The sequence below is a fragment of the Dama dama genome, chromosome 18 (genome assembly GCF_033118175.1).
Source record: "Dama dama isolate Ldn47 chromosome 18, ASM3311817v1, whole genome shotgun sequence".
Lineage (NCBI taxonomy): Eukaryota > Metazoa > Chordata > Mammalia > Artiodactyla > Cervidae > Dama > Dama dama.
Window position 1 is genome coordinate 78,933,006 of NC_083698.1, and position 25,049 is coordinate 78,958,054.

Here is a 25,049-nt window from a genome sequence, read left to right on the forward strand (position 1 = left end):
CGTCTCTTCTCCTGGGTGGGGGAGGTGTTCCCAGCCTGCCACAGGGGGGTCTTCAAGAAAAGGGTTGGTACAGAGAGGCGCAGCTCCACCCCAGGCCTCTTCCGACACCACCCCGTCTGGGCTCAGCCTGGTGGTTTTTAAGAAAGATCCTCCTTGACTCCTCTGCCTGTCACATCTGCTGAGAACCCCAGTCTAGCTCACTGATCCAGGCATGTTGCGGGCCCTAGTGCTGCTTTTGGTTTTCCTGGCTCTTGGTAAGTGTGTTGCCTGGATGCTCCGTGGATTTTTCTGAATTTTGTGGCATTGGTGGGGGCACTGGTGGGGGTAGGGAAGGGTCATACTAAGAAACTGGTGTTTCCTCTTCATCATTATTTTTTGTTGCTTTTCCCATTGCAGTCACTCCGGTATCTTCCAACGCGAAAGGGGCCCAGATGTCAGTCACTAGTAAGACTTGGGAGACTGCTTCTTTCACTTGCGATCTTACACAAGATGCCACATATATCCACCTGTACAAACAACAGGAGGGGATGGCTCCCCGACGCCTTTTCTACTACAATGTCTACTACTCCAAGATTGAGTTCGAATCAGGAACCAACAAAGCAAAATACAGTGTTTATAAAAGCTCAGGAAGGAGCTATAGGTTTGCAATCCTAAATCTGGAACACAGTGATTCTGGCATGTACTACTGTGCTGTCTGGGATAAGCACGTTGGTTCAGACTTCCTGTACACTGCACTGGAAATTTTGCTTGTGGCTGCCAAGTGCAGCTCTGGTAACAACCCCTGCCTCACTTCTTCCCCCAAATTTTCTTTACTCTGAACAAAGAGAAACCCTGAGCTCAATGCCCATTTCCGAAGCTATATGTTCCATAGCCACCTCCTTCCTCTCCAAAACAGCCATAGTTTTTCCTGAAAACAGACCTTCATCCCCAGACTGTAAGCAAGCAATCTAGCAGGCAGCATATTCTCACTCTCCTAGGAACTGGTAGAGTTCATATAATTTTTTCTTTAGGACAAACAGGGCATCTAGGATTGATCTCTTAGGAGACATATTTAGAAGAGCAAAATGGAAAGGTTAGACAATATGGAATCATTAATTCCATCATTATCCAGAGAAAATGGCTGGGGATGGAGCATCTTCATTATTCAGGAATATGAAAAATAAGAAATGATGGAATGAAAACTTGAGACTTCCTAAACCTCAAGCTGATATCTGATCTCTCTTATGGACAAATAGATATTTTCCTCATATAACTAACTAGGGCAAGACTGACATAGTGAAAGTGTAGGAAAAAAGTGATTGTTTTAGGTAAGCCAACCGTGGTGTTCTACTTACACCTGCTTTTGAAGTTCAGCCCACAGCTGAAACTGGTCTGTCTGGTAACAGATAAAGTGGTATGTCTCCCTTTGAAATGGGCCACTTCCCAGCCTAACACAGGAATGCATCCTAGAAGAGGGCTTGTGAGCTTCCTCCTGACCAGGAAGCCCCTCCTCTCTTATTGCACCCCTGGGCACTGCTGCTCTCACAGGTCATCATATTCGTCTAGGATAACCCCACAACCACAAGTCAAAGCTTCAGGTCCTTCCCCTTCTGTGACTGCAGGGAAGATGGGATTGGCTAGTAAATGCACCAACTTTAACTTGCTCTATTGCTCAGCAAGCTCTAGGAGTTGGTGATGGACAGGGAAGCCTGGCATGCTGCAGTCCATGGGGTTGCAAAGAGTCAGACATGACTGAGCAACTAAACTGAACTTGAACAGATCAGCAACCACATGGTTTAACTATTTGCAGCTTTAGGACAGTCTGAAGCATTAAATATATTTTAATTTAGATTTTTCCAGTGGTGGTAAGATTTTGTTCTGCACATTTGTTTCTTTGATCTGCTGTGATTTCATTTTCTGTGTAAGGTAGCAATCTTAATACGGAGGTCCAGTTTCTTCCCCAGTTACTGACAAATATATCATTACACCACTGTTTTTCATCATCACGTAGTGATAACTACCTTTTCCTATGCTCATGGGGTCCTTGTTCTCTCCCTCCTCTTCCACTCTCCATCTGCTTATACAGGCCAGTTTCTCCAAGGTCACAGCTAGAGTTGGCAGACACTGTGTACACACAAGAAACACAATCACAACCTTGTGTAGGATAAAAGGTATGCCATTCACAACCTGTGTGTGACCAAAGAAAATAGAAAATACTTGAAAATGATAAAACTGGAAGTGAGTGAAGTGAAAGTCGCTCAGTCATGTTTAACTCTTTGTGAACCCATGGACTAGGCAGTCCATGGAATTGTCCAGGCCAGAATACTGGAGTGGGTAGCTTTTCCCTTCTCCGTGGGATCTTTCCAACCCAGGGATCAAACCCAGGTCTCCTACAGTGCGGGTGGATTCCTTACCGGCTGAGCCAGAAGGGAAGCCCAAGAAGACTGGAGTGGGTAGCCTATTCCTTCTCCAGCGGATCTTCCTGACTCAGGAATTGAACCGGGGTCTCCTGCTTTGCAGATGGCTTCTTTTCCAACTGAGCTATTAGGGAAGCCCCAAAATAGAAGAACACCATAAAAATCTGTGGCACACAGCAAAAGCAGTTCTAAGAGAGAGGTTTATAGTGATACAAGCCTACATCAGGGGACAAGAACAACCTGAATAAACAGCCTACATTAACACCTAAAAGAACTAGAGAAAAGAAGAACAAACAAACCTAAAAGTAAGTAGAAGGAAAGAATAATAAAGATCAGAGCAGATATAAATAAAATAGAGCCTAAAAAACAGAAAATATCAGTGATATTAAGAACTGGTTATTTGAAAAGACAAATTGGAAAAACAAATTTATCAAGTTAAAAAGAGAGAAATCTCAAATATGCAAAATTAGACATGAAATAGAAGAAATTGCAATTGACACCATCAAAATACAAAGGATAAGGCATTACTGCAAATAATCATATGCCATGCAAGAAAACAGACAACCTAGAATAAATGGATAAATTCCTAGAAATGTAAAATCTCTCCACTTAACCAGGAAGAAATAGAAAATATAAAATAGAAAATATAAATAGAAAATATACACTATCAGAAATGAAACTGCATCAGCAATCAAAACAAAAGTCTAGAACCAGACAGCTTCTAAGATTAATTCTATCTAATATTTAGAAAAGAACATCTGTCTCAAAATATTCCAAAACTATCAAAGAGGGAGTAACACTTCCCACCACATCATCAAAAATTAAATATTAAGTATTGAGGTCTCCTAATGTTTAGTCATTAAGTCACATCCAACTCTTTGCAATCCCATGGACTGTGGCCTGCCAGGTTCCTCTGTCCATGGGATTTCCCAGGCAAGAATACTGGAGTGGGTTGTCATTTCCTTCTCCAGGGGATCTTCCCAACCCAGGGATCAAACCCACATCTCCTGCATTGGCAGGTAGATTCTTTACCGCTGAGTCACCTGGAAAGCCAAAGATGTCTCTTTCCATCTTCTCATTCCAAGTTTCTCTACCCAAAGATCCAAACAGTCTCCTACTTGTTCCTTCTAGCTCACTTTTCTAGATGCTTTTTAATATAAACCTAATACTTTCAGGTGTACAAGCTAGGTTTAGAAAAGGTAGAGGAACCAGAGATCAAGTTGCCAACATTCTTCAGATCATAGAGAAAGCAGGAGAATTCTAGGAAAACATCTACTTCTGCTTCATTGACTGTGCTAAAACCTTTGTGTGGATCACAACAAACTGGAAAATTCTCAAAGAGATGGGAATACCAGACCTGTCTCTTGAGAAACCTGTATGCGGGTCAAGAAGCAAGAGCTGGAACTGGACCTGGAACAACTGACTGTTTCAAAATTAATAAAGGAGTATGACAAGGCTGTATATTGTTACCTTGCTTATTTAACTTATATGCAGAGTACATCCTGGGAAATGCCAGGCTGGATGAAGCACAAGCTGTAATCAAGACCGCTGGGAGAATCACCAACAACCTCAGATATGCACATGATTCTACTCTAATGACAGAAAGGGAAGAGAATCTAAAGAGTCTCTTGATGAGGGTGAAAGAGGAGAGTGAAAAAGTTGGCTTTTCAACATTCAAAAAATAAAGATCATGGCATCTGGTCCCGTTACTTCACGGCAAATAAAAGGAGAAAAAGTGGAAGCAGTGACAGAATTTATTTTTTTGGACTCCAAAATCACTAAAGACGGTCACTTTAGCTATGAAATTAAAAGACACTTGCTACTTGGAAAGAAAACTATGACTAACCCAGATAGCATATTAAAAATCAGAGACATCACTTTGCCAACAAAATCTGTATAGTCAAAGCTGTAATTTTTCTAGTAGTCATGTATGGATGTGACAGTTGGATCATAAATAAGGTTGAGTGCCTAAGAATTGATGCTTTCGAATTGTGGTGCTAGAGAAGACACTTGAGAAGTGTCTTGAGAAGTCACTTGGACAGCAAGGAGATCAACCCAGTCAATACTAAAGGAAATCAATCCTGAATCTTCATTGGAAGGACTGGTACTGAAGCTGAACCTCCAATACTTTGGCCACCTGATGCAAAGAGCTGACTGATTGGAAAAGAACCTGATGCTGGGAAAGATTGAAGACAAAAGGAGTAGGGGCAGCAAAGGATGAGAGGTTTAGATAGCAACACTGATTCAATGTACGTGGGTTTGAGCAAACTCTGGGACATAGTGGAGGTCAGAAGAGGCTGGTGCGCTGTAGTCCATGGGGTTGCAAAGAGTCAAACATGACTTAGTAACTGAACAACTAACTGTCAGGGAATGTTTAACAGTAGGATTCCCGTGTGCTGTTTCCTATCTCTCTTGAGCCCTCTGTTCCTTATCGGTCCATTTAGGTGCAAGAGGAGCAGGCAAGCCTCTCCCAGGATGGAGATCGAAGAGATGGGATGCTTGCATAGGATTTCCTTCATTGGCTTTTCCATTTGGTGAAAGGGATTATTTATGACCCTCTTTTGATATGGATCGCCTTTTGGCCTTATGGCCTCTATTGCTCCTTGCTTCCTTGGTAACTTATAAAGTCTGGTCTCTTGATCTTTATCTGAAGAAGCTAACTTGTATTGTGTATATATATTATTCTTACAGAATTCAATAAAGCACCCTTGTTCCATCAGAGCTTGGGTCCCTGTCTCTCTCTCTCTCTCTCTCTCTCTATTTCTGCCTGATTCCCTGGAGCGTGAAAGCCGGCTGCGTAACCCAGGGAATATTAGCCTCTTTCCTTCTTTCACTTTCTCATAGTCGACTCTGGACGACCAGGTTCCGGCCCATTAAAGGACCCCAACAAACAACAGCAACAAATTTATATGGTATTTGATAAAGAGCTATTTTCGTTCTCCCATCAAATGATCAGTAGATCAAAGCCAGTTTTAAAATAATCTCTCATTTCCCTACAACTTAAAAATTCCTTATCATATTTTTACATTAATATATGCTTGGAGTGTTTTGTGTAGGACTTTTGTTTCATTTATGTTTCAAAATTCTTACAATATAATTAGCTCAACCCCAATTCTTACAACATACAACAACAACAAATAAAGTTTATCTTAACTCTGATTGGAATTACAGTCAATTTATGCAGTTTTTTCTCAGCCCTTTAGTAAAATCCTATACTGTTTTCTTCATATGGTCTTGTATTATTTTGTAAATATAATCAAAGATTTTATAACTGTTTACCTGTTCTTTTACATTTTACTACTTAAATCCTTCATAGGTCTTGGAATACAGACAACTCTTAAAGCTTCTGACAATTCTGCTCATGGTCTTAGAATAAGGAAAAACAGAAGACAAGATGTCAAAAAGGAGATGAGTGGGCATCACTCATGTCTATAATAGATGCAAAGAGTATATGTCAGCCCCAAGTACTAATAACCCAGAATTCTCAATTAAAAAAAATGAGATGAGATGAGATGAGATGTGCTTAGTTACTCAGACATGTTCAACTCTGCAACCCCATGGACTGTAGCCTGCCAGGCTCCTCTTTCCATGGGGATTCTCCAGGCAAGAATACTGGAGTGGGTTGCTGTTCCCTCCTCCAGATCTTCCCAACCCAGGGATCAAACCCAGGTCTCCTGCATTACAGGCAGATTCTTTACCGTGTGATCCACCAGGGAAGCCCTTAAAAAAAAGACTCCTTTCTAAATATGATTTTCATCCAGGTCTCTCATCCTTTTCTATTGTGTTGGGTGCTATAAGTGGACAGCTGCTCACCATGATCTCTTACTTTCATCCTCAGGGCAGTGGCATTGAGTGCTCACGAGCCTCAGGCCAGGACTGGGTGGATCTGCATGGACATGGGAATCTCAGGGCCAGTCCTGTCTGGATTCTGGCAGATGGACTGTTCATCTGTGCTCAGAGAAGCAGTCAGTTGCTTCTGGCTATTTCTTTTTCTCCTGATCTAAGGTGAGTGGCTTGAGATTACAGAACAGCCTCTAAGAGTCTTCTTTCAACATATCAGAGAAATGGATATTGTTTTCAAGTTTTAGTTTCAGTAAGGAATCTAACCTCAAAGCAGATAGAGTTCTACAAATTTCTTCCTTTATTCCAGGAAAAATAGTAAGTCATCATAGGAGATATAGTCTCATCTTGCATTGGTGTGGTAAAGAATTACGTTACTCAACAAATGGAGAACTTTGTTCACATTTCTCAAGTATACTTGTGTTGGCATATTTGCATTTTCAGTTACTGAAGAGTTTCCTCTCTTCAGAAATACATTCCTAAATTGCTAATGGAGCAGCCCTGGTGTTTGTGGAAACAGAAGGGCCTTTCCTTTGATGTAAACTCTAAGCAGTTTCAACAGAGCTGAACACCTGGGAAAAAAAAGTCTTAATTCTTTGAATACTATTCCTGGAAATTTAGAAAGGCCAGTAATTAACTGTTTGGTGCCAGTGATGTGTTCTTTTCCTGCTTTTACGCTTTTCATCTGTTATCAGTGTTTTCAATGATCTCTCCTCTGTGGAAAGCAGATATTTGGGTCCATTTATCTGAGGAAAACTAATAAAACATCAAATACCACAAAACCTATGTTCAAGGACTTCCAAAAGAATCCAGAAAATCTAATTGCCAGTACAAAGTTTTTAACTGCTAGTCATGTCATGAAGGTAGGTGAAGGCTGAGATTATTGTGGGAGCTTCAACCGGGGTAAATGGCTCAGAATGAAAGAAGATATTTGGAAAAGGAACTAGGCTCATAATAACTCCCCATGGTAAGTAAGTTTTTTCTGTTTTTTTACCTTGGTTATGAAAGACTAACAGATGCTTTTCATTTTATTTTGGGGGTTTGTGGGATCTTAGTTCCCTGATCAGAGATCAAACCCAAGGCCATGGTAGTGAAAGTGCCAAATCCTAACCCCTGGATAGCCAAGAAATTTCTGACAGATGCTTTTTAGAAAAAATCAATTTAGGATTCCTCCTTATGTGACTGCCACATTCTTGGGCTCTGAATACAAACAACAATTTTTCAGCTACTGGTCACTGTATATGGAAACTAAACTACTTTGGAAATGGTTTATTTTCTCTGCTTGTAAGCAGTTGAAATTTTTCTTCTAGAAAACACACACACAGAGATTTTAATTAATTAATCTTTTTTAACTGAAGAATAATTGCTTTACAGAATTTTGCTGTTTTCTTTCAAACCTCAACATGAATCAGCCATAAATTTCCTGGATATGGACAAGTTTGTCAGCTCAAGTCATTTCAGCTCCAAAGTCCATGAAAATGGTGTGCATGGTTACATATCCTCATTTGTTCTTTCATTCTCTCAGCAAATATTTATTGAATTGTTTCTGTGCTGGGTGCTTGAGATGAAAGTGTGAACGTGACAGAACAAGGATAACACTCAAACCATTTCTATTGTGGTGGAAAAGTGTTTGAAATTCTGGCTTAATGGGGACCCATGTTCTATGATCTGTGGCTGGCAGGACACCTTGATGAACTGTTTTCCTTTCTTAGTTGATTAAATAGCTGTTGTTGTTGTTGAGTCATTAGGTCATGTCCAGCTCCTTTGTGACCCCACGAACAGTAGCCTGCCAGACTCTTTCATTTCCCAGGCAATAATATTGGAGTGGGTTGCCATTTCTTTTTCCAAGGGATCTTCCTGACTCAGGGATCGAACTCATGTTGCCTACATTGGCAGGCAGACTCTTTAACACTCAACCACCAGGGAAGCCCAATGTAATAGTTATTGCTTGTAAAATCTACACCTTTTGTTTGGTGGAAGACTGATAAAATGGCCTCGAAACCATCCCATTAAAGAGAATTTTAATATTAATCAATATTAGCTATATTTACTGAGGGCCAGGCACCATGATAAGTATTTCAGTGCCTTATCTTTTCCTCAACAGGAATCCTTTCATTCTCATTTCATAGATAAGGAAACTGAGGTTTAGAGAAGTTCACTTAAATGCTGTAAGTCACATGACTAGTTACTATTGGCAAAGTTTGGGATCCAATAGGGATTCCTTTGTGGCTCAGCTGGTAAAGAATCTGCTTGTAATGCATGAGACCTGGGTTCGATCCCTGGGTTGGGAAGATCCCCTGGAGAAGGGAAAGGCTACCCACTTGAGTATTCTGGCCTAGAGAATTCCATGGATTGCATAGTCCATAGGGTCGCAAAGAGTTGGACATGACTGAGTGACTTTCACACTCACACAGAGACTTGTTTATTCTGAAGTAAGTGGACTGGACTGAAGTAAGTATATTAGATATTACTTTCTAATATCTAATGATATTAGAAACATTAAGTCATGTTTTTATATCCTGAATATTTACTCTCTCTAATCTGACCTGGATCCTTCAGTTAACTACAGTATTGTCACAGTGCATAGGGAAATGGCAACCTACCCCGGTACTCTTGCCTGGAAAATCCCATGGATGGAGAAGCCTGTAGGCTACAGTCTATGGTAGGCTACAGTCTATGGGGTCGCAAAGAGTCGGACATGACTGAGTGACTTCACTTTCACTTTCTTTCTTTTATACTTTGTATTGCTACTTATATGTGAAAACAATGCTTTTGCTTTTAATGATGGCACTGAAATGACCTCTCTTTATACCCAAAAGATCATGTAAGTCATATTGAATATGCATTTATTAAATATTCAGACTATGTGTCAGTTCTATCTCAATAAAAAAGAGGCAAGTAAGAAAAAGAAATAAGAAAGAAGAAAAAAATTGTAGTGGAATACATACTTTTTGTTAACTGGTAAACACACCAAATTTTCAAATATGATATGCTTTTCCCTCCAAAATTAGAAAAGAACTTCAATGCAGGAGTTTTTAAGAGGAAAATGAAGTAAAAAGTGGACATTGCAAAATAAATAAATAAAAAGGGGATATTGCCTTCAGTATCCATTTTATAAAATGGAAGAAATGGTCTTTAAACAAATACATTTATACTCCCAGTACATCAATGCTATGTCCTGCAACATTTAATGTCATCCACAGGTGGTGACCCTCAGCAGGTAAGGTTAGGCAGCCAGTGTTTTAGTGATCCAAGGGGACAAGAGGAGGATTTGAGGACCGGGCATCTTCATTTGGACCAGGCCATTTGTCTTAGTCATTCTGTCCTAAGGTACAGTGCCCAGAGTTGCAAATTGAACTTTGGGCATAAGTTAGGTAGAAGTAAGTTTGAGGCTGCAATTTCGGGTAAAAGCTCGGAATGCCAGTAGGTGTGCTGTTAATGGGGGAAAAAATGCCATTTATTTTGGACAACATCAGTGAAGAAGTTCCATGTACTGACTGCTTCAGCCAATGTTCTCTTTGACTTTCTTAAAAGTGGAAATACAACAAATAAGAATAAACATATGATTGCCTATTAATTGGGTATGTGAAAAGCTATGATGATGGTTTTGAGAGCTCTAGACATATACAGCATAGAGTAAAGCAAACAAGTCATTAGTTGCTACGAATCTAATTGCAAACCCCAAACACTGAATTTTTATCAGGGTATGCAAAGTTTGGTCCTATGCTATTGAAATGTCATGTTGGACCACACAATTATCAGAAACAAAAATGCTAATAATAATGTTAATGATAACATAGTAACTTTTATAATATCTTATCCCCATATTATTTTTATTCAAATCAGTCTTCAGTTCTTGTTTTGTTTTGATCTCACTGCAGCAGTGATAAGGATGTTCAATTGACTTAACAGTAATATCATCTTCTACAAATAAATGAAGCTTCTAAGGCTTTAGCTTATTTGATTTGTTCAACCCCAGAACTTGTTAGGAGCAAAATGAACTAGGACTAGAATCTTGGTGTCTTGAATTCCAAGCCATCATAATTCCACTAGAATTTGAAGGAATCAGTGAAGCTAAATTAGTCTAAAGTTTTTGATACAGCCTGAATCACTGTGTAATAATTACGTAAAAAACTTCAATGTTGGAACAAAACTTGTCGTCACAGGTAGGTATCAGAGAATGTAATTTTTTTCCAAGGTAATAGAGGGAAAGTGAGGAACAATTAAATGAGAATGAAAGTCGCAAATAATGGGTATGTGGTTGGGGATTAGATTTAGGAGAGATTTTACAACAAGTCCATGTAGTAAAGGAGCGTGTAGACAACACTGCACAAATATTGTAATAGGATTTGGCTTTGTATCCATGTGGACTTCAGTAAAGGGCCCATGTGGCATTCTTGCCTGGAAAATCCCACGGACAGAGGAGCCTGGCGGGCTACTCTCCGTGGAGTCGCAAGAGTCGGACGCGACTTAGCAACTAAGCTAAACAATAATGTGTTATATGTAATAGTCATGAAAGTGTTTGGCCCATGGCTGAAGTTTGTCATTACAGCTAAGTTTTGTGAGTTGACAGGTTTCCTTTTCTGATGCTGAAGGTGTATTTTCAAAAAACATGGACTTTCAAGTCAGGCTGACCTGGAGCTTCCGACCCACTACTAACTACTTATGTGAACATGGGGGTGATTCTCTGGCCTCAGTCTCCTAATCCATAAGATGGGATAACAGCGTATATTCAGCAGGGGTAGTAGGAGAACTGAATGAGATAATGTAAATAAAGTACTTAGCACATTGGCTAACACCTCATAGGTGCTGGATGGGTTTTTATTCAAATGTGAAGTGAAAATGGCGTGCAGGAGAGAGAGTTTTTTGCAAACCTGTTGACAGAACTGACATTCTTCAGAGAATGCAGCTGCACTTCTGACTTCTCAAATGAAAAGTTATCTTACTGTCCACTCACACACACACAAAATTGAATTGGGGGGGGATTTGTCTCTCTTTAGCAGGTTCTTGTCTACTTGGCAAGAAAAATTAGATTAAGATGTATTTTTTTATATGTCTTGTTGTTCTATGTGGTTTAAATCTTAATCCTTTAGCTTAATTGGTATCATTTCTAACAACAATATTTATTGGCTCTAAAATATATAGTCAATAAGCTTGGGCTTCATGCTCATATTTATCAGAAAAAAGCTTTAATTTATAAAGAAAGTGATCAAGAAATGAAGTCAAATATAGAGGGAAATATCATGAATTTGAAACTGCTATTTAAAAATGAAATAGTTCTAATTATCTAATTTATAAAAGAAAAATGAGAAGAAAAAAGAGAACACGTTAATAGCAACATAGTATGTGGTTGGGGCTATGATAATGAATAAAATACTATTTGTTCTAAAAGGAAGATGTATAACATTAAATTAAGCACATTAAGATCCAACTATATTTACAGCATGAGTGAAAAATCAACACTGTCTGTTTACTGACTTAGTAAAATCAGGAGCTTTGCTGCACAGGCAGAAATTCTGAATAATTTTTTTCTTCTCATGTGAAAAGTCCAATTTTTCTTTTCTTAAGATATTTCCCAATGAGGGGCTTCTCTGGTGGTTCAATGGTTAAGATTCCGCCTTCTAGTGCAGGGGGGCACAGGTTCAATTCCTGGTTGGGATATACACTCTCTTCAGTAGGTGGAAAAAGAGCTAATAGTGGTGGTCCAAAGCAGTTCAGCAGCCTTATAGAGTAGGTACAAATTAAGGGGGGAACACTGAGAGTCAAAATATTATGTATTATTACTGAAGACAAAACTTTAGATGAAATTCCAAAATAAAATGTGCTCTTGGTGAACACTTTCTGAATTGAGACGAAATTCTGATAAATGCATTACTTGATGAGCTTAGTGTAAGAGCATTTCTGAAAATAATGTGGGTTCGGTTGCTTCAGTCATGTCTGACTCTTTGCGACCCATGGACTGTAGTCCACGAGGCTCCTCTGTCCATGGGATGTTCCAGGCAATAATACTGGAGTGGGTTACCATTTCCTCCTACAGGGGATCTTCCCAACCCAGGAATCGCCTCTACTTTTCATGCGTCTCCTGCATTGCAGGCGATTCTTTACCACTGAGCCATCGGGGAAGCTCTTCTGAAAATAATACTTTTTTAAAAAGGGAAGTATAGTTGATTTACAACATTGGGTGAGTTTCAGGTGTATAGCAAAGTGATTCAGTTATATATGTGTGTGTCTGTGTGTGTGTGTGCATTTTTGTGTGTGTGTGTCTGTGTGTGTATAGTCTTTTTCAGGTTCTTTTCCATTACTACAAGATATTGGATATAGTTCCCTGTGCTATGCAGTAGGTCCTTATTGTTTTATCTATTTTATATATAGTATTGTGTTATCTATTAATCCCAAATTAGGGGTTTGGGATTAATTATATATTTTAAATGGAAGTTTTAGAAATATAACTATCTAGCTTCCACATTCAAGGCACTGTAAATAATGTACTGCTCTACTAAAAAATCCGGAGTGGTTCAGATGTAAAATTGAGAGGTTATATAGAATTAAAAATAGAGAGAATCCCAGCACTTCAGAATTGGGCATGGGACCCACATCCGGAGAGAAAAGTTAACTTCATACATTGTCATGTACCCATGGACACTGACTCCATTTTAAAAAGCAACTGCATATCACTTTTTAAAAATGATAAACTTCTCTGGGTGTTTATTTTTGTGGGGAATAAAGTAAATATGGTACATCCCAGAATCAGTTAAATGAAGAATGAATTTCCACAGAGTTTCAGAACATGAGAATGTGTCATTTGGCCAAAGAGAGCATAAGTTATAACATAAGACAAGATGGGAAAGGGAAGTAGTTTAGAAGGCATCAAAGATTCTCACAGACAGAGAAACGATCAGTTACCTGGTCTCCTCCTCCATCCCCATTCCCACAACCCACCCATCCACTGCAAAAGAGGCTCCACTATGATGGAGCAAAAGAGATTTTTTTTTTTAATCGAGATTTCCCTGGCAGTCCAGCAGTTGGGACTTTGCACTTCTACTGTAGGAGGCACAGGTTCAATCCATGGTGCAGGAACTAAGATACGGCATGCTGCATAGTATGGTCAAAAAGCCAAAAAAATAAGCTGACAAAACAATAAATATATTCATGAATTTTGGAAGCCTTGATATGGGGTATTTGCATGGGGGTATTTAAAGGTCATACACCATCTTTACAAATGGAGAAAAATGAAGGTCAAGGTATAATCTAGCTTTACTACTTAATAGCTGTGACTTTGGGCAAGTTACATGAAGTCTTGAACTTTTCTTTCCATCAAAGATAAGAGCAATAATAAGCATCTGACAATCTATTGTGGATGAGAGGCCATGGTGAGCACTGGTCCAATGATGCCTTTCTTTTATACTCGCTGTGCTGTCCTCAGTCATTCACTTATGTCCGACTCTTTGCTACCCCGTGGACTGTAGCCTGCCAGGCTCCTCTGTCCATGAAATTTTCCAGGCAAGAATACTAGTGGGTTGCCATTTCCTTCTCCAGGGGATCATCCCAACACAGGGATTGAATCCACATCTCTTGTGTCTCCTGCATTGGCAGTGGATTCTTTTCCACTGGACTACCTGGGAAGCCTTATTACTTGCTAGGTTTTTCCAAACCTCAAAATGTTGGTGTTGCTCTAATGATTCTTTTTAATTATATTTTATTTTCCCCCACAGATAGAAACCTTGCTACAGACATTTCACCCAAGCCCACTATTTTTCTTCCTTCAATTGCTGAAATCAACCACAGTAAGACTGGAACATATCTTTGTCTTCTGGAGAAATTTTTCCCTGATATTATTGAGGTTTACTGGAAAGAAAAGGATGGCAACAGAGCTCTGCCATCCCAGAAGGGAAATACCATGAAGACCACTGACACATACATGAAGTTCAGCTGGCTGACTGTGGCTGAAAACTCCATTGATAAAGAACATATATGTGTTGTCAAACACGAGAGAAATATAGGAGGAATTAATCAAGAGATTCTTTTTCGTTCAATAAATGAAGGTATGTGAATAAACATAAATATAACCTCCAGAACACTGTTTTTCAAATAAAACACACCACTTTTTCTGTTAAGCATTAGTGAAAAACAAACAAATGTCTTTATAAAATGATGTTATGTTTAATGGTAGCATAAATGTTCTGCTATCTCCCCCATAGAATTAAAGTGGGATAGGCTTTGGTACATAAATATGAAAAAAATTTTACTTAACCTTTTCAGATTTGGTTTCATCTTCCAAAATATTAAGATCATAGTGATGTTTCTTAAAGTTGTTGTATGGATTTAAGGAAACAACATCTGTGAAAGTATCTAGCAACTTAGCACATAACAAATCTCCACTGTGGATGACTTTGGCTGATCAGGAAATAAGAACATTATGCATCTTTCTGGAATGTTTACTCAGCAAATAAAGTCAGTGTCATTTTAATCCTGCTTTACTCAAGATGCCATTCCAAAATGATGAGTTATTAAATGATAAAACTGTGTTTGTATGATGGAGGCAGATTGCAGTTCAACAAAAAGTAGAATAATTAGACTCCTGGGGTTTTATTACGTTTTTAGGTTTTTGAAATTTGTATTTTATACTGGATCTTCCCAACCCAGGAATCAAACCAGGGTCTCCTGCTTTTCAGGCAGATTCTTTACCAACTGAACTATCAGGGAATTTCCATACCACCCTAAGATAAGCTAAAATTTTGTAATTAGAGATGGGGTGAGGCTAAAGTATATAGACTTACTCTCATTCTACATGAAGAATGCATTTCTTGCCTTTGGAAAATGCTTCTCATAAACTCTCATTGCAGCCCTAGCACGTGCCAGGCCTGGAGGGAGTGTGGATGAACAGACTCAGGTGAATTACTCTCCCAGAAGGATGCACTAGTCAAGAGAATATACTTGTTTCTTAATCACTCAGGGTTACTCGTGATTCGGCCAAGGTGTCCCAAAGGAGACCCTGTGATGCAGATGTCGGGCAGAGGGTTGGAAGTGTGTTGGCCCTGGCGGTGGTCTTGTAACTCACAGGATTCTGGACTGAAAGTCCGCAGTATTCACCTAGCAGACCAAACGTCCCAGAGTGTCCCAAATTAGGAATCATTTCTGTGCCCTTCCCTGTGGTTAGGAAGCCCTTTTAAAGCAGTGGGAACCACGTACTTAATCAAATGTATACAGACTTTTACTGGGCACCAGTCTGAATTTCTGAAGCAAGCCTGTCTCTTCCCTGATCCTCAGTTTGTCCAATGATCAAATTAGGTTTGAACACTTGCCTTGGCTTTGTCCTGGGGCTGTGATGAAGAGCCAATAGTAGAGCACCAGAGAAAACGTTCCAAAGCATGACAGAGATGTATTTATTCTCATATTCGTCAAATCTATTTGTATCCTTTCCTAAAACTAATTAAAAGTAAGAATACAAAAACAGCCCTAAATTGTTATTTCTACCCTTATAAATAGAGAGGAAGCAAATTTGCTAAGTTTAGTCTAATGTATCCTCAGCTCCGATTGTCCTACTAGGTTTTAATTTTTCTTGCAATCAAGAAAAAATGAGTCCCCGTGACAATTACCATATTGGAGAGAAGCTCCAGTTCATAATGTGTTTTACCTGACACAATTTTTGAAACAAATGCTTTGAAAGGGGTTCTAATGGCAGTAAAACTAATGAGGGCATTTCTGCTAATGTCATTCTTTAGCAGATTTCTAATGCTGTTTCTTAGAAGCTTTTTGTTTTTGATAAAAGCTAATAATATAACTGGGGAGTACAGACTGATGAAATGATTTTGAAGAGAAATACAATTAATCTGGTCCTAGTTTTCAACCAGCCTTTACTGAGAAATTGAACTTATCATAAACACATGAAGTTTATTACAAAAATTTGTTTCTTTATTGTTTCTACCTCAATCAATGCATGGTAATAAGAAATTTGTTTATTTTTTAATAATTTTTAAAATTTATTTATTTTGTATTTTGCTGTGCTGGGTCTTCATTGCTGCGTGGGCTTTTCTCTAGTTGCAGTGCATGGGCTTCTCTTGTTGCAGAGCATGGGCTGTAGGGCTTGTGGGCTTCAGTAGTTGTGGCTCATGGGCTCAGTAGTTGCAGCTCCCAGGCTCTTGAATGCAGGCTCAATAGTTGTGGCACATGGCCTAAGTTGCTCTATGGTATGTGGGATCCTCTCAGATCAGGGATCAAACCTATGCTTCCTGCACTGGCAGGCAGATCCTTTACCACTGAGCCACCAGGGAAGTCCCTATTTACCTTTTAAAGAATAAACTCATTATAAGGAAAGAAAGGGACTTATGAAAGTCAGTTCTTGAGGATACTTTAACATCAAAACATGACTCTACTTGTATTTTCACTCTTGGGATTTACTCCAAAGCATTTATACCTCAAATCCACGTTTTAGATTATAGTGAAAAACAGATCTCGTTGAGGGCATAAAAGGCATACCAGACTGTATCCATGTGGACGTGAACCCATTCAGCAGAAAAGCGATAAACCAAACAACTTCTGTGACTGTTTTCCTCCATCCAACAGTCCATAATCTTTTAAAAAAAATTTGTACCAATATGGTTGTATTTTTGTTTGACTTTACTCATGAATAAAATTCTCACTTCAAGTTTTATCAAGTCAGATAACTAAAAATGTGATTTGATCTATTTTTTTTTACCCCGGAAAGAAATGCTGAGCTCCTGTAATAAAAAGGTCATTGTTAAGAATAATTAAGATCTCTAGAAGAGAAGATGTTTTTAATGTCCACAATGGTAGAATTCTGTTGTCTTTGCATAGGTTAATTTCTCTTTCTAAGGCTTATTTTTAAAGTACGCTCCGCTTGCTCTGTCTCATTTAATCCCCAACAACCATCCTTTGAATGCTGTCTCCGCCACCACTGGTATCAGATACAACTCTCCGCCAGTTACCCTCTAATTCATACTTCCTCCTTTGTAACACGGAATGCTCCAAAACACAAATCACTCCAGTGTCACTGGGGGATGAAAGAAGATAATGCAGTGAAGAGTTAAGTGAGTGCCTGGCCCAGTTACAGTCACTTAGCTATTAACCTTATTAATATTGCTTTGGTTATGCCCATAAGCCCCACAACTACAGAAAAATAATGTCCATGAGCCAAGGATACTGAGGATGTGTTTGCTTTGGAAAGCTTCAGCTGCTTTCTTTTGCTTGATGGGAAATATGCCCTAGCCTAACTCCTTCAAATGTGGGATTCCCTTGAGGACTCTAACTTTGAATGACTTTGATTTGGTAGCAATTCTTCATCTCGGCAGTGGGTGCTGAAGTCATGGAGCAGCCACTTTTCCTGATTACTTGTCTTTGCAACAAGTATTTCTCCAACACCTACTTTGTGGTAAGCACAGCGCTAGGAGCTATGAATACAGAAGGAAAATAAGATGCCATTGGGTATTACCCTCCAGTTATGGTAAAATGTAGCCTTCATGAACTTCAACATTTCCATGTGTAGAAAACCATAGGCAAATGAAATCTATGAATTACATGGAATCAGACCAACTAGTTTTGGAACTGTAGGGCTCATATTTTTAATAACTGTCTCTCTCAGCTGATTATCTATCTATACACATATATATATAGCAATAACACATATATAAACATATACAATGCCAAATAATGGGCACAAATAATTGACTAATACTTTTTTTCATTTCTTGTAGTTGTCAGCTCAATTATCCCTACCACTGAGTCTCCCAGTGACTGTTTAAACCATGAAAGCGGTAAGTGTTTGTAGATGATTGCCTTTATGTCATGCTTCAGTATTTTATTTCCTTTCTAATCTATTTATCTTTTGCACTTCTCTGGCTAAAAGTACAAAAGACCAATTACTGGAATTGTGGGGCTCATTGTCATAGTTTTAATGACTATCTTTACTGTCTCACTGTCAGCAGATTATATACATATATATATATTTATATATACACAGACACACACATATGTATCTGTGTATATATTTACATACATTTACACATTGTGTACATTGTGTACATTACATATGTACACATTGTAAAATAATGGGCAAGGACAATTGATTAATACTTGCTTCCATTGTTTCTAGAAGTTACCGGTACTGGTTCTAAAAAAGTTTGTCTGAAAAATGAAAGCGGTAAGTTTTTGCCTATGTTTGCCTTTACGAAATCTTACAGCACTTTTTTCCCTCCTGATCAAATTACCTCTTGAACTTCCCTGCTTAATGGTAGGAAAAAGCAATTATTCCTGAAATTGTGGAGTTCATACATTTAATAAGAGTATCTCTCCTATTTGTGCTAGCAAATTTTACCTTATATATACATATATATTAACACACATGTATTTAATCACATATGTGCCACTGTCTAATAATAGATATGAACAATTGACAATACAATTGATTAATACTAGCTCTCCTTTCTTCTAGAAGTCACTGCTGATCATAATTCTACAAAAGTGTGTCTGAAAGATGAAAGCAGTAAGTTTTGCCTGTGTGTCTTGTTACAGCCCTTTTCCCCTCTAAATAAACTTAACTTCCGAACTTCTTTGGTTTAAGATAGAAAGCCAGAAAGTCTGGATATTGCAGAATGGATGGCATCATATTTTAAGTAAATCCATCATCCCCTAAGAGTCATCTTAGCACAGTAAATGTTGGTTTTGGAGTTTTGAGGATGCAGTGATAGGTTCTGAATTATTTCAACAGTGGGCTTCACTCACTTGTGTAGCTTTTGTTTGTAGTGACTAGAGAAATGTGATATCAAGTTACTTCTAGACAGTTGAGTTTTAGCTCCTGTTTGCATCTAATACATGAACTAAGACAGAGAGCTTGATATACACAAAGTGTATTGATGTATCTTTCATGTACACTCTGTTCGCTCCTCACAACCACTCCTATGAGGTGGTACCATATTTTCCCAACATTTTGCAATTAGGGCAATGTGCCAAAATTAGTTCAGTCCTTTGTACAAAGTCACACAGCTAGATCTGGGGATTCAACTTAGTCCATCTGAATCAATGGTTCACACAACTTACTCAGTTCTCTATTCCTCCTCTAAGAGGTAGACATAGAGCAAGAATCCCAAAACCAAGGTCCTGAGACAGGATGAACCCATGGGCAGGGGTGTTAAGTGCATGGGCTTCCAAATATCACAGTCCCCAGTTCTATTATTATTAGCTTCATGAAAAATGGGTAAATTACTTACATTTCTGAGCAATACTGCCCTCATATGCCAGTTAGAAACAATAATAGACTGAACCCAGTTACTGGAGATATAAGATCACATATGTGGAGTGTCTCAGATAGGGTATCCTGTTAGCTGGCACAGAATCAGTACCAGTTGGTGGCCCCTTCTCCCTACATGAAGGTTCCAAGTGCATTTAGAATCTCTGGCTCTAGCCCTGCTGATCCCTCCTCCATTCCAAGTATCAGGGCCCCAGAACTCAGCTAATACCTGACCTGACCGAGGGGAGTAAGTTACGAGCAGGTCACCTCCTGAGATCATTTCCATACCAAATGCTAGTGATTCTGGAGTTCTGACTCTCTGAAGATGAGGTGTGGGAAAGAGAAATTTCCACAGGAAGAAACTCAGTCTTGAGATTAACTGAGTAGCCAAGTCAGGCCCATCATTAGTGCTGTTAACTGTTTTTTTGACAGCATATATTTCTTGCAAAACTTCAAAGACAAATAAGTGCAATTATCCTATAACATCACAGCCATGATGGTAGACATTCAAGACAGACAGGTGAGTGAGGCATGAGCTCCTGATGTTTCAGGAATTTTGGACTAAAGACCTTCTTCCATTTGATAAAATGTCCTCTTTATCAAAGCCTTCTGCCCACTACACTGTATCACAACCAGATTTCCATGACTTGTATCCTTCTTAGGAAGCTCATTGATGCACAACATGTAATGGCTCAGATCCTCCCAAATCAGCAATTCGACTTGATATTTATGCTTAACTTTGATGTCTGGTGTGTCAATTGCACATAGAGTCGCAGGATTACAGAGCAGCTAAGAATGTGTTCTTCAAAGTCATGTTGCTGGGATTAAAATGTGGTTTGTGGTACTTTCTAAATGTGTGACCTCAGGCAAATTATTTTTCTCTGTGCTCAGTTTTTTTGTAAAATGTGATTGAAAATAATAATCTCATGCTCTGCTGTGCTTAGTCATTCAGTCATGTTCCAACTCTTTGTGACCCCATGGACTGTAGTCCACCACATTCCTCTCTCCACTGGGATTCTCCAGGCAAGAATACTGGAGTGGGTTGCCATGCCCTCCTCCAGGAGATCTTCCCAACCCAGGGACTGAACCCAGGTTTCCTGCACTGCAGGTGGATTGTTTACCATCTGAGCCTCCAGGGAAGCCCAATAATTTCATAGGTTATCTTAAAGCTTATATAAGAGTAGAATTTTGCATGCAAAGCTCTCAAAATAAGTGTTTGATATTTGATTAGTCATTAATGAATATAACCTGTTATTATTACTCAGAGATGTGGGAAGGGGGCAAAAAAAGTGCTAAATGCTATTTGTCACAAATATTTTTCCCTTTGGACTCATTCTTTAAAAACACAACATTGTATTTTTTTTCTTTTAATATTTTGGAAGATTCTAGTGAATGTAGCTGAGGTTGTTGATTGACTTGAATTGCCAACTGGATTCTGAATTGTCCTGGGAGTGGCGGTGCTCATGGTGCTTACACTTGTTTTCTTTGGGGTTTGGTGGTGCAGGGGTATCACATCACAATAGGGCATCAGACATAATTATGACCTCCTCCCATTACTGTGTACTGACCTTTCAAAAGAACGGGTAACTAATCAAATGATTTCTCCTAGATACCCTGCGGCTGCAGCTCATGAACACCTCTGCCTATTACACCTACCTCCTTCTCCTCCTCAAGAGTGCGGTCTACTTTATCATCACCACCTCCTGTGTGTTTCGGAGAACAGGCATCTGCTGTGACGGGAAGAACTCGTGACAGAGGGTCCCCGAAGGAGTCAGCTTTCCTTGATCATCTATTGTTACTGAAATTCTCTGCTTGTTTTTTGGATTTGGGTTATCTCAGTGCATATGTGTTTTTTCCCCTAGTATGTCATTATTGTGTAACAGTTTTTCAAACACTGGGCAAATAGACAGTTCTACTCTGTAACAAGGAATTCTGCTATTACTCAGGGAGCAAGGCCCAGCGCGGGTCCAGGGAGCCTTTCCCACCACTGTACCCAACCACATCAGCTTCTTCCACCCTGAGTCCTCGTCCCTCCAGGGCACACAAAGCGGGCAGCTCCCCATCTCCTCCCTCAGCATCTTCCCCAAGACCACAGTCTTGACCCTCCCTGTTACACATCCTGGGGTAGCCAGCTTTGCTACTTGAACTCTGTACATTCTTTTTCATATTAGGCACAATAAGTTAAAAAATAAATGAAAAGTCCACATATTTGTCTGTGTGTACTTTAATTTCATGAACTCTGACCAAGGTAAGAAACATCATGATAACTGAGCTACCAAATTCTGCATGGTTGTAATAACGGTCAATGCCACATTTCTAAGTCTTTCCCTGAAATGCTGGCTATGGTGCTTTCTTTGGGGCACTGGTTCCCAGGGGAGCCATGGCCAAACGAAGGTGCCCAGGGTCCTTCTCTTTCAAAGCCACCTGATTCAGACTCATTGGCTTGGGACGTTCTGATGGTGACAGGGTGACACCCACCGTGCCTTGCAGCGTGTGTGCTCAGATTGTACCAGTGTCTCACAAGCACTGCACCCTGATCCTCACATTGACCCTGTGAGAACTGCTCTAGCACCAGGTCATTCGGTGGAGGGTGAAGCACACAGACTATGACTCCCAAGGGTCTGGGGTTGAACCCTGGGTCTGTATTAGCATCCGTGTGACCTCAGGCAGTGATGTGAACTTCCTGTGCCATCATTTCCTCATCTGTGCGATGAAGTCACAGTGCCCGGTGCTCAGTTTACTGTAAAGTGGGATTGAAGCTGGTAATCACATGCTGTGCTTAGTCGCTCAGTCTGGTCCAGGTCTTTGTGACCCCAAAGGGTAAATGAGGAAATGAGTTAATGATGCTTCAGCCATGCAACTTCTCAATAACATTAGCATCTACTGGTGGTAGCTCTGCTGCGGAAATCAAAGATTCCACACACACATAAATGCACTGATATTCATTTCAAAACTTACTTCCCACAAAGAGATTAGATACAGATGGAATAGGGACTCGGTTTCTACCATTCGTCAGGAAGCCCATTAATCATCTCAGAAGGCTCGGAGGAAGGAACAGTTAGAGTCCACAGTTTACAGGTTCAGTTCAGTTCAGTTCAGTCGCCATTCATGTCCAACTCTTTGTGGCCCCATGAACCACATCACGCCAGGCCTCCCTGTCCATCCAAACCCATGTCCACTGAGTCAGTGATGCCATCCAACCATCTCATCCTCTGTCGTCCCCTTCTCCTCCTGCCCTCAATCTTTCCCAGCATCAGGGTCTTTTCCAATGAGTCAGCTCTTCGCATCAGGTGGCCAAAGTATTGGAGTTTCAGCTTCAACATTAGTCCTTCCAATGAACACCCAGGATTGATCTCCTTTAGGATAGATTGGTTGGATCTCCTTGCAGTCCAAGGGACTCTCAAGAGTCTTCTCTAACACCACAGTTCAAAAGCATCAATTCTTCGGCACTCAGCTTTCTTTATAGTCCAACTCTCACATCCATTCATGACCACTGGAAAAACCATAGCCTTGACTAGACAGACCTTTGTTGGCAAAGTAATGTCTCTGCTTTTTAATATGCTGTCTAGGTTGGTCATAACTTTCCTTCCAATAAGTAACTGTCTTTTAATTTGATGGCTGCAGTCACCATCTAAAGTGATTTTGGAGCCCAGAAAAATAAAGTCAGCCACTGTTTCAACTGTTTCCCCATCTATTTGCCATGAAGAGATGGGACCGGACGCCATGATCTTAGTTTGCTGAATGTTGAGCTTTAAGCCAACTTTTTCACTCTCCTCTTTCACTTTCATCAAGAGGCTCTTTAGTTTTTCTTCACTTTCTGCCATAAGGGTAGTGTCATCACATATCTGTTTATAGGTTGGAGAGGTTAATATGTCTGTTCATGGTCATTATTTTGTAAGTAAGAGTCATTAAGGTTTTTCTGAACTCAGAGCCCATATTTTGTTACCTAATATCATGTGGCTTTCCATTGACTCACTTTCTATTGGGGAAAAAAAAAACAAACCACAGCAAAACAGAAAATGCACTGCTTCCTTGGATTCCTCCAGGGATTCACTGAGGATTTTCTTAAGGACACATGGGGGTGCATCTGTCTTCTCCTCATGTATATTCTCTGGTATCACCATAGCTGCCCTCTTGATTGTCAACATGGTGGAAATCCTGCCTTATTCTGTGTGTGTATATTTAAAACTTCTTTTAAGGTGAAATATTTGTTCATGTCTTTCAACCATTTTTTTCTATTGATTAATAATACTAATAAACAGAACACTATTAAATGTATTTCTGTAGAGTTCTATAAACAGACATAAGACAAGAAGTTCAATTCATGGTAAAAGGGAGAAAAAATAAGCGAGTGTATATTTTCTATTTTCTCTAACGAATCCTTTTAAAGGAAAAATTTTAATGTATTAGAATTAAAACACTGTCTCATTTAAAACCAAGGAGGCTTTTTGTTTGTTTCTTTGTTTATAATTAGCATCAGTGGATGTGAGACAAGTTCTTAGGTCACTAAACAGAAGTTCCCCATTTGAAAGCAAAAAAGACCAACCATATATAAGATAGAGGAAATCCAGTTTAGATCAGCTCCTTGCTTCCCATTAATTTGATCAGACCTCTTTAAACAAAGTAAGTCACTCTCATCTTAAAGATATGGAAATATTTCTTCACTGGAAAGAAATAATGTAATAAGTAAAGAAGTCAAGGGGCTTCCCAGGTCATTCAGTGGTAAAGAAGATAGATTAGTTGCTCAGTCATGTCTGACTCTTTTTGACTCCATGAACTGTAGCTTGCCAGGCTCCTCTGTCCTTGGGATTTCCAGGACAAGAATACTAGTGTAAGTTGCCATTTCTTTCTCCAGAGGATCTTCCTGACTTAGGGATGGAAACTACATCTCCTGCATTGCAAGCAGATTCTGTACCGTCTGAGCCACCAGGGACGCTCTAGCAGTAAAGAATCCACCTGCCAATGGACAGAGGAGCCTGTTGGGCTACAGTCCATAGGGTCGATAAAAGTCAGACACACCTTAGTGACTAAACAAGAATAACAACAGAAGCCAAGAGGGGAAGCTTTGGCTATTGTACATACTGCTGCAATGAACTTTGGGGTACATCTGTTTTCTCAAATATGGTTTTCTCCAGATATAAGCCCATGAGTGTGATTGTTGGATCATGTGTGGCATGCTTGGTTGCTCAGTCATGTCCAAATCTTTGTGACCCCATGGACCATAGCCCAACATGTTCCTCTGTCCATGGGATTTTCCAGGCAAGAATACTGGAGTAGGTTGCCATTTCCTCTTCCAGGGGATCTTCCTGATCCAGAATCAAATGGTAGTTCTATCACAACATGGATAGATTTAGAGATTATCATACTAAGTGAGGTAAATCAGACAGAGAAAGACAAATATTGTATGGTATCACTTATATGTGGAATGTAAAATAATGATACAAATGAACTTATATTTAAAAAAAGAAACAGACTCGCAGACTTAGAAAACAAATCTATAGCTATGAAAGGGGAAAGATGGGGGGAGTGTAAGTTAGGAGTTTAGAATTAACACATACAAACTACTATAT

The 25,049-nt window shown here is 39.5% G+C and overlaps 1 gene segment (V, D, J or C); it reads left to right on the forward strand.

Annotated features, from left to right (window-relative positions):
• Positions 1 to 106: 106 nt before the first annotated feature.
• On the forward strand, positions 107 to 21,685 carry LOC133072431 (T cell receptor gamma constant 1-like). The segment is given in 8 exon segments: positions 107 to 254; positions 397 to 700; positions 10,353 to 10,402; positions 13,949 to 14,278; positions 17,948 to 18,007; positions 18,349 to 18,393; positions 18,685 to 18,735; positions 21,089 to 21,685. Coding segments are annotated over 8 exon segments (1,026 nt in total).
• Positions 21,686 to 25,049: the final 3,364 nt, after the last annotated feature.